General features: G+C 48.3%; 1 protein-coding gene across 1 annotated transcript in view; it reads left to right on the top strand.

Annotated features, from left to right (window-relative positions):
• Positions 1-5,490: 5,490 nt before the first annotated feature.
• NWD2 (NACHT and WD repeat domain containing 2) overlaps positions 5,491-10,289 on the top strand; it is a 156,810-nt gene continuing 152,011 nt past the window's right edge. The window contains exon 1 of the mRNA XM_054998218.1: positions 5,491-5,641. Within this exon, the coding sequence (XP_054854193.1) occupies positions 5,491-5,641 (151 nt within the window). The remainder of the gene's footprint in view (positions 5,642-10,289) is intronic.

Below are 10,289 nucleotides of genomic sequence, written 5' to 3'. Positions count from 1 at the left end.
TGTCCACCTGCAAGTGTGATGTGTCATCTCTTGCTGACCCTGCCACCCTCTGCGACCTTCTGACATGCCATTAACAACCTTGGACATTGGATGTTTCTCCTAATTCCTCTATTACTCTTGCCCACCAACACTTCCCTTGGATGTGCTGCTCCCTGCTGTCCTTAACTGCCAAGGATTATCCGTTCTACTTCTGTTATTTTTTTGTCCTCAAAACGTACCCTAAATGAGAAGTATAGCACCAGAATACCTGTAAACATAAAATGTCCTTCTTGGGAAAAGTGGACTTTTTGTTCCTATCGTGGTGGGACCCAGTTTCTTTGACAGAGTGATTGGTGGGATGTAAGATATGAAAGGCTGAGGACCAATGTTCTCCGGAATCTTGAGACTCCATTGATACTTATCAAGGGGTTGCTCAAAAAGAAAATCAGAAATAGACGACAAGCTTCCGTGAAAAAAATTTGCTCTAACTATCTCAGCAAGTTTTACCAATATGGGAGTGATGTGTTTGTTCTGGGGTTTGCAGTCAACTTGGATTACATTCATGCTGTACAAACAGACTTGGTCTGTGTTCCATGTGAGCTAACAGTTTGTCCTGGAACATACCCAACAAACTGAGGCCCAGAGGTTCCTTGGCAGATGGAGTTTTTCAGTAGTGCAGTCGATGAGGAAAGAGATAATCTTTAAAATGTACAGTATAGCAGACGATACTATCTGATGAGATTGTAGATCTATTGACAAAAATGACATACAGGAATCTATAAGCAGATGTGGATCAAACACTCTACTCTCTGGTTCCTTGTAAACAAGGTTGTTACCTGGGCCTACAGTAGGGCTGATTCTAATTAGGTGACAGTGACGGCCTGAAATAGTCGTGTAAATGTAGCACTTCCTGGCTAAAACAGTTTAAAACTATGGTCATATGGCTAATCCAGGTAACTTGCTCAGGATGCCGATTCTGACTTGCTCTGGATTTCTAGCACTCAGCTGTAACGTGACAAGAAGACCAGTAAAATAGGGATCCCTTCTATGCCATCTGATATGTAAGCAAAATTACAGCTTCTACTTGCCTGTGAGCCAATTTTAAAGAAAAAGTAAAACTCTTGGTTTGATAATATGAAATCATCAAGAAAATTATATAAACTGAGGTTTCCCTGTGTTTCTGGGCTTATACTGAGTCACCAAGAAATTGCTCTTAGGGTAGGTCTAACACTCTTAAAATGATTTTGTTGCTGACAAGAAGCATCAGCACTATTTACAGCTGAATGCAACAACATAATAAAGCAGAGTAAAAACATAAAGATTTGATCATAAGCCCCAAATCCACAAAGCTAAACAAAGGTTCATTTTTTATCCTTCATTAAGGATTAAGGTATATTTTTCCATTACAGTCCAGGTCACAAAAGGAGCAACAGCAGTTCTTTAAAGGAAGGGGCAGAGAAAGCCTTCATATGCTTAATCTATATTACATATTTAATTATTAATAATTTATAGAGAATATTTTCAAAATACAATGAACTCAAAATGATTTACATACAAGTTAAAAGTGATGATGCACTATACTTTGCAAACACAAATCAGACCAGAGGCAAGTTGGAGCCCCTTCAGGGACATCTTGCAAAGTAGTAACTATATTTATCTATAGATGCATATATGTATAATATATAGTGTTTGCCATGCTCTAGGTGGTCCAGGTTAGCCTGATCTGTCCAGGGTTCGCTACTCAGAGGCAGGCAATGTCAAATTACCTCTGAACAGCTCTTGCCTTGAAAACCCTATGGATCACCATGAATTGGCTGCAACTTCATGGTACCTTACACATGTAATGTGCATAGTTCTATACACTTAAATACGTCTTATACAGCTGCTTTAATGCCTACTTACTGACTAATTGAAAACTTAGTATGTGTGGAGTGACAGAGAGAGAGGGAGAGAGATGACTGCCTGATGACCCACAGATCTGACCCCCAAACACTTTTATCTGGTCCACAATGAGACAACATAGATGCAGAGGAGTTAGCCGTGTTAGTCTGTGGTAGTAAAATCAAAGAGTCCAGTAGCACCTTTAAGACTAACCAATTTTATTGTAGCATAAGCTTTCGAGAATCAAGTTCTCTTCGTCAGATGCATCTGACGAAGAGAACTTGATTCTCGAAAGCTTATGCTACAATAAAATTGGTTAGTCTTAAAGGTGCTACTGGACTCTTTTTGATAATGAGACAACAAACAGAGTTGCTTTCTATAAAAACTTGAATGTATTATGTCCATTCTGGAAAGGCAAAAGATCACGGAATCATGCTTCTTGATGGGATCATGAAGCAAGCACAGTAGTCCCACAGTTCTCAAGGGAATGGTCCTGTATAATTAAAATGCGTGAGCTCTGCACCCAAGAGGCCTGTACTACTGGCTGGCTTCATTTCTGTTGGAAATAATTATTTATATAAGTTTAGTTCAGCCGAATTACCTCATCAGGGGAAGCATGAACCCAATGTACAGAAATCAATCTTCAGGCAATTACGTTGTAGAAAAGATAGAACTTACATTTTTATGAGGTAGATTCCATTCACAGCATTTTCTTCTAGAAGACAGAAGAAAGAATTCTAATGTTAAAGTGAACTTTCCCTATAGGGCATGACCAGCTATTCTGGTACCACACTGCAGGCAGATATGTGGATTAGGCTTCCATGGCACAAGTTCTGGAAGTTCCTTGGAAGACCATGAAGCAAGCAAAAACAACATAACATTTGATTTATATACCGCCCTTCAGGACAACTTAATGCCCACTCAGGGTGGTTTACAAAGTGTGTTGTTATTATCATCACAACAATCACCCTGTGAGGTGGGTGGGGCTGAAAGAGCTCCAGAGAACTGTGACTCGCCCAAGGTCGCCCAGCTGGCTTCAGGAGGAGGAGCGGGGAATCAAACCTGGTTCTCCAGGTTAGAGTCCTGCCGCTCTTAACCACTAACTCTTAACTAATAATATTCTATTTAAAACCACTCTTCAGGACAATTTAAAGCCCACTCAGAGCAGTTTACAAAGTGTGTTTTATTATTATACTCACAATACTCACCCTGTGAAGTGGGGTAGAGCTGAGAGAGCTGTGACTGACCCAACGCCACCCCGCTGGCATCAGGCAGAAGAGTGGCGAATCAAATCCGGTTCTCCAGGTTAGAGTCCTGCCACTCTTAACCAATACACCAAACTGGCAAGAGAAACTCTCCAAATGAACACAGGAAGAGGAGGAGGAGTCAGGGAAGCATCCCCGCCTTTGGCAAAGGGAGGTATCTTGCTAACAAGGGAAACAACACCGACAGAGACAGAGAGAGACATGCAGGACTCCCCAATGTCCGGACATGCCGAGTCACTTATGACTACAATTTCAAGAGCCTGATCACCTTGGGAGGCGGGTGTTTCACTAAATGTCTCAACAGCTACACAGAATACAGCCCTTCCCCCTTCCCCCAGAAAAGAGGTTTTTTACCTTAGTCATAGAGGTTGAAATTAACAAGAGCGCACAACTCCCTTCATTTCTGCCTAAATATAAGGACGTTTCAGAAGGGCTTGGGCTGCCAATATCTTTGTCCTACATCAAGTACTAAAATGAATTATAATGAATTAAGCAGAATACTGAAATAAATATACATTTCTGAATATTTTCTAGCCCAATCCTAGACCTGTCCACTAGTCATTTTTAAGTCTGGCCGCCTTCAACTGCGCTTTCTTGCAGGAAAAACTCAACCAGGCGGCACTGAAGCGGGCAGTGGCCCAAGAGGGCCTGGAGCTGCATTCATTAATGGGTGGTCAACTGAAGGCTTTTGTTACACCTTAAGACCCTTCCCACATAATCTGCGCAAAAATGAAGCCTAATAGAAGATGGTGGCACTTGCAGTCCAACTTACATCAAGGTCCATCCTCGTCAAAACCTCATTCAAGTGGCAGATGTGGAAAATGCAAAAAAGGTAGTTTTATGTTGGGGGGGGAAGAGCTCCCCCTTTCTTTCCTCGGTTCAAACTTCTGGAACAAGTTTGGGTGCCCTTTTAAAAAAACGAGTGCCCACAAAGATTGCCCAAACCTGCTGCCTGATGCTCCGCCCACCCACCCCCTCCCCTCTGCGTTGATGCCCGGCTCGCTGCGCTCTCCGGGAGAGGAAGCCCAAGCCCCGCCGCCCCCGCCCCCGCCGCGCCTCTCCCCCGGCGGGACCCTTTCCGCCCGGTTCTTCCCTCGGATTGGCTGCAGCGGGGGGGGGGATGGAGGCCCCCCCGCCCCCTGGAGGGAGCGCCTGGGTGTCTCTCTCTGCGTCTTTGCAGTCGAGCCAAAAGGCAGCAAACAGGCTCGAGGGTGGCGGCGGCGGCGGCGGCTCCCTGAGCCCGACCAGCCATCGCAACCTTTCTGAATATTTCATTGGGGCTGCCCGCCGGGAGGCCCCGCCGCGTCTCGCCGCAGAGATGCCTCCTCGCAATTACGGCATCCGCCGCTTCCTCCCTTCGCTTCGCCTTTCATTCTTCAAAGCCGGGCTGTATGCTTTATGAATAAATAACCTTTCCGCTTCTGTGCGCGCGTCTGCGCTGACGGCGCCCTTGCCAAAAGAAAGGCCGCGAAGGTCCCCTCTGAACTCCGGCTTTTCAGCATCGGAGCCCACCCAGGCTATAAAAACATCTCCGCAAGTTGGGGAGAGACGCGGCGCGGTCTGCGGAGAGGCGGCAGAAGAGGGAAGCGCCCCTCGCGGGCGGCGCAATCCTGCGGAGGGCACCGCAAGGCGTTTGCTGTTCGCGAGAGACTTTCTGGGGCTGAGTCGCAGGCGTCCAGCTTGGCCAGCCGGCGAGCGCCTTCGCTTGGCTCTGCGGAAGAAAAACGCCGCGGCGGTCAAACCGGCTTGAGAAGGGGCTGCGGGCACCGTCTGACGCCCCCCCCCCCCCAGCGAGCAGGCCGTCGACTTGGCCTCCGACGGGGAATTGCATAAGAAGCCCTCGAGTCTGACCGGGGCTGGGGCGGGGGCAAAATCGGATGGGCGCCTCGGCAAGGGGCCGCTTCCCCGCAGAGCCTGTCGAGGAGGGCCTGGCAAGCCGGGCGCTGCCCTGGCCTCGCAGGCGCCAGGCCCCCTGAGCTGCGGCCGGGCCGGGCCAGCCGAGCCGAGCCGAGCCGGGCTGCTGCAGCTCGTCGAGCCCCGCCCCGCCCCGCCGCGCGAAGTTGCCCGCTGGCTGCCCAGCGGCTGCGGCGCCCGGAGGCCGGCTCGCCTCCTCCCCGGCAAGCCCAGCTTGCGCCGCCGCCGTTGAACAGCCCCTCGCTTCTCTCCGGCGCCCCGGCCGCTGGCCGCGCCAAGCCCAGGGGGCTCCGCCCGCATGGCCGACGCCGGAGAGCGCAGAGGCTGAGCCGGCGGGAGGGCGGCCCCGAGGAAGCCGGCGCGCCGAGGAGGAGCCGCGGCGCCCTTCTGCCGAAGGACGGCCGAGGACGAGGGCGGCCGGGCGGCGGCGGCGGCGGCGGCGGCCAGAGCGATGTGGCCGGCTGGAGCGGCCGGCAAGCTGCCCTGCTCGCGGGACTCGGCGCTGCGGCGGGCGGCGTTCTGCGGGAACCTGGCGGCGCTGCCCGCGCACTTGGCGCCCAGCGGGAGGAGCGTGCGGGTCTTCGTCAGCGCCAACCCCGAAGGTAAGGCAGAGGCGAGGCGAGGCGAGGGGGGACGGGGCTCGCCGCCGCCGCCTCTCCCGGGCCCCGGCCGTCTCTCCTCCCGAGGCGGGTCCTGCGCGGCTGGCAGCGCAGCCGGGCGGGGCGGCGGGGGCTGGCGGGGCCCAGGCGCCCGCAGCCGGGCTGGCCTTGAGGAGCCTCTCCCCGGCTGCTTGGGGACCGGGGCGGGGGGCGCCTCCAGAGCCGCCGGAATGCGAAGCTGGGCTTGCTCGGAGGACTCCGTAGGCACCTGGCGGGAGCGGGAGCGCTCGGCGGCTGCTGCTGGGCTCGGTGCTGTTTGGCGCGTTTGTGTTGCCCTTGTTCGTGCTCTCCTCCTGTATGCCGGCGGGCGGCGTTCCGAATGGCGCGGAAGCCCCGGGACTGACGGGGGCCCCGAACAGCTGGCGCTGCGAGTCAAACCAGCGCTGCTTCTGGCTGTGCCTTCCCGCTCCTGGACCCTGCGGGCTCGCACTGAGTCAGGTGCCGGGCTTGGTTTTGCCCCGCCCGGGGTTCTTGGCCAGGAGTGTTAGGTGATCAAACTCCCGTGACCCAAGTCTTGACTGTTAAGTGCAAAAATGTCCCGTCTTTACACTTTTCTGGTAATGCTAATAAACAAGAGTCTTGTGGGACCTTAAAATTTCTATTCCAGCAGAAGCTTTCCTGGACAGCATCTTCTGAGGAAGGCGATTTTTATTCCAGGATAAACTTCCATGGACTAGAGTGACACGTGCCCAAGAAGTGGTCTCTCATTCACGAAAGCTTATGGCTGTAATAAAATTTTCTGAGGCCATTAAGTGCCAGAAGAATCCTGTTTATTTTTCGCTGTAACAGGCCCTCTTGAATTCTTATCTAGTATCTAGAGCATCATAGACTATATGTGTACCAAGTGTCAGCTTTCGGGGTGGTCTGAAAGTACCTTAACCGTTTGGTGGTTTATCGCTTACTGGCCCATTTCTACTCAAAGCCTAACCGTCTGGAAGTGCCGTAGTGACATGAGTTTGTTTCTAGAGAGGCCTGGAGAAGTTCCCCTTTCAGGTGCTGCTAGAAATGGGGGGGGGGTGCCTTGGCCCACTTGTGCATGCGCTGGAGTAGGACAAACGGCTCCTCGGGAGCTCTCGGCCTCGCCATGGCCGTTCCCTCAGCATGGCCGCCTCAGCATGGCCGTTCCCTCAGCACCACCACTCGGGTGAGTCAGTTCAATCTGAAGCAAGTTCTTCTGGAACCTTCAGTGAACTCTTCCGTAGAGTTTAAAGGTGAATTACTTGTTTTAAAATCGATTTACTGTTATTCTTCCTCTAAAATCAGAATCCAGTATCTTTTTTGTATTACACCTGGTAGTTGTGATCTTTTTTTGTGTGGATGTGTACAGTTTTGAGGGGGCCCCCTTTCCCATAAACCCCCTGCATGTGAGTGTAGTGTTCCAAAGCAGAGACGGAGCAACTTTTGAAATTCCTTCCGAAACTATATAAATTAACCTTAGTAAATAACCAGTCCTTCCCAAGTTTCTAACGTTCCTGTTGAAATGTGCTTGGCTGCTCTTCCCCGTTCTTCATTTTACTTCATTCGTGGCTGAAAGGCTGTTGGCTGGACCATTCTCGCTTGCCTGTTTTGTGCTGCTTTCTTCATTCTCCTAGGCTGATAGACAGGGGGAGGAGAGACTCAAGAGTCCTCTAAGAACCAGGAGGTTGACAGCTGCAGTACACGGTGTCCCAGGGAGCGCTGGCGCTTGGCCCGCTGCTTACCAGCAGAGCAGTAGAGGATCCGAGGGAGATGCTCACAGCTCCTTTTGTGAAACCACCTCTGCTCCAGTACAAGGAACGTTTATGCATTTAGCTGCAGCTGTGTGGACACGTAGGGGTCATATGAGTAGTTACTGCCTCTAAAGCAGCCCAAAGTCCTCAGCTGTTCTACCCAGCAATCTAATGGCAGTCTCAGGGGCATGATCAAATCACTGAAAAGCCCCCCAGCCGCTACAGAATGAATCCTAATTTCTCTTTCTCTTCTTCTCAGCCTCACCGTCAACTTCCAGTCATTTTTAAACACACAGGCACCCAGAGCCGTGCTGTGTCCCCTAATTACTCTGTATGTTCAGCCATTCTGTATGTAGAATTAAGGTTCTAGGGCTGGCGTAAAGTTCCAAGAATCTGTTTCCATACAGAGTGGCAAGAGGTGTCATTTAAAGAGCAGCTTGGCATGTCACTGATGTATTTTCTGTTGGAGGTTAGCAGGATTTTGAATCAAATTCCTGATTGAGAAATCTGTTTTTTGTCTTGTAATGCATTCTTTAATACCGAACGCTTAGAGAGTCACATGCCATTGTACATTAGAAATGGGTGAGAACAGTCTCTCTTCAGAGCTGAAATATCTTGTGATTTACTCCCACAGGTAAAACATGAGAGCCAGTTTGGTGTAGTGGTTAAGAGTGCGGGACTCTAATCTGGAGAGCCGGGTTTGATTCCCCACTCCTCCACTTGAAGCCAGCTGGGCGACCTTGGGCTAGTCACAGCTTCTCAGAGCTCTCTCAGCCCCACCCACCTCACAGGGTGTTTTGTTGTGGGGATAATAATGGCATACTTTGTAAACCACTCTGAGTGGGCATTAAGTTGTCCTGAAGAGCGATAAATAAATCGAATATTATTTATTATTATTATGGACATCATTTTAATTGTATTTTTTTTAAAATTCCTATAAAAATATAGCACACTCACTAATAAATGTCCATGTTTTTACCTGTGGGAGTAAGGTAGGTACCTTACTCCCACAGATAAAACATGGCAATTGTCCATGGCAAAATGTCCATGTTTTTACCTGTGGGAGTAAGGTAGGTACCTTACTCCCACAGATAAAACATGGCAATTTATTAGTGAGTGTGCTATATTTTTATAGGAATTTTAAAAAAATACAATTAAAATGATCCTGTCAGATAATTCAGTTGATGAATCATCAGCCTTTTAATTGGTGTTAATATAAGTCCTTTTCTGAGGTATTAAGGAATGTGAGATAAGTTACAATTTAATTGGCAAAGCCTATCACTCCCTGTCAGAAGGAAAATTCATCTTCTGTATTATCCTTTTCATGTCTCCCTACATTGCCATGCCAAAACTCAAATAGTGTAAAAAAAATAGCAAAATGCCTTTAGTTCAAAGCCTCCGTAATTAAAAGTGTCTCCCCTGCTTAATGCTGTGATGGTCACCTGGTGCCCTAACCTTAAGGCTGATTGTACCAATTTTTTAGGATGGTCACTTTTATTTTAAAAGAGAGTATAAGGAAGAAAGCGATGTAGAGGGCAATCCAAAGCAAAGGAGCACAACGCCTTGGACATTTAGCAGACTCACCTTTTTTCAGCTGTGCACGAGAAGTTGCCCAGAATCCCCTCTCCTGTACAGCTGCAGGAATTCCTTCCTGCTTTGCATCTGGTCATACTAGAGAAAAAAGGGTTTTTTTTAAATGGTGGTCCCATTTTCCAGACGGATTAGAAGTGGGACCTATTCATGAAAAGGTCCAATCCTATGGATTACTCAAATCACATTTCAGCTGATTAGCAATTTAATTGATGAAAGGTTGCAACGATGGAAAGCAGGTACAGATTAAGGCATACACTTAATTTATGCATTAAATTATTTTATTTATATATAGACTGCCTTCTGAACAAAAGCAATGCAGAATATAGTCAATTCAACACTAGTAAACTCAATCAAGAAACTTGATCAATTAGCAGCCAACATGCAAATTAGCTTGCAGTAATTGTTCTGCTTTGAATAATAAACTTGACGGTGTTGTGTGAAACAAGGCCATGCACTGATAGGATAGCGCTCATGCCAACAAGTGAGTCGAGTCAGCAGCAAAGGGCCCCACCAGGAGCCCTGAGCCTTGGCAGCTGCCCCAACTCAAGGAATGCTGACACGGGCCTGATTCCTTGCAGGAACCCCCCAGCTTGTTGACCAGCTACTAACATAACACTCTGTGTGTCTTATGTGCTCTCAAGTTGCCTCCAACCTGTGGTGACCCTATGAATGAAAGACTTCCAAAATGTACTATCATAGACAGACTTGCTCAGATCCTGCAAACTGGAGGACGCGGCTTCCTTTATTGAGTCACGCCATCTAGTTTTAGGTCTTCTTGTTTTCCTACTGCCTTCCACTTTTCCTAGCATTATTGATTTTTCCAGAGAATCTTGTCTTCTCATGATGTGACCAAAGTATGATAACCTCAGTCTTGTCATTTTAGCTTCTAAGGAGAATTCAGGCTTGATTTGATCTAGTACCCACTTATTTGTCTTTTTGGCTGTCCATGGTATCCACAAAACTCTCCTTCAGCATCACATTTCAAATGAATCAATTTTCTTCCTGTCAGTTTTCTTCACAGTCAAACTTTCACATCCATACATAAAAATGGGGAATACCATAGTTTGGATTATCTTGATCTTGGTTCCCAGGGAGACATCTTTAACTTTAAGGCTCTTATCTAGCTCCCTCACAGCTGCTCTTCCAAATCTCAATCTTCTTCTGATGTCTTCATTGCAGTCTCCCTGTTGGTTGACCAAAGGAGCCAAGAAATAGAAAAAGAGCCAAGGAATAGAAAATCTTGAACAATTTCAATTTCTTCATTGTCTGCTTTAAAATTGTGTAATTCT

Source organism: Eublepharis macularius, chromosome 14, assembly GCF_028583425.1.
Source record: "Eublepharis macularius isolate TG4126 chromosome 14, MPM_Emac_v1.0, whole genome shotgun sequence".
NCBI lineage: Eukaryota > Metazoa > Chordata > Lepidosauria > Squamata > Eublepharidae > Eublepharis > Eublepharis macularius.
This window is presented reverse-complemented; position numbering and strand designations above follow the sequence as displayed.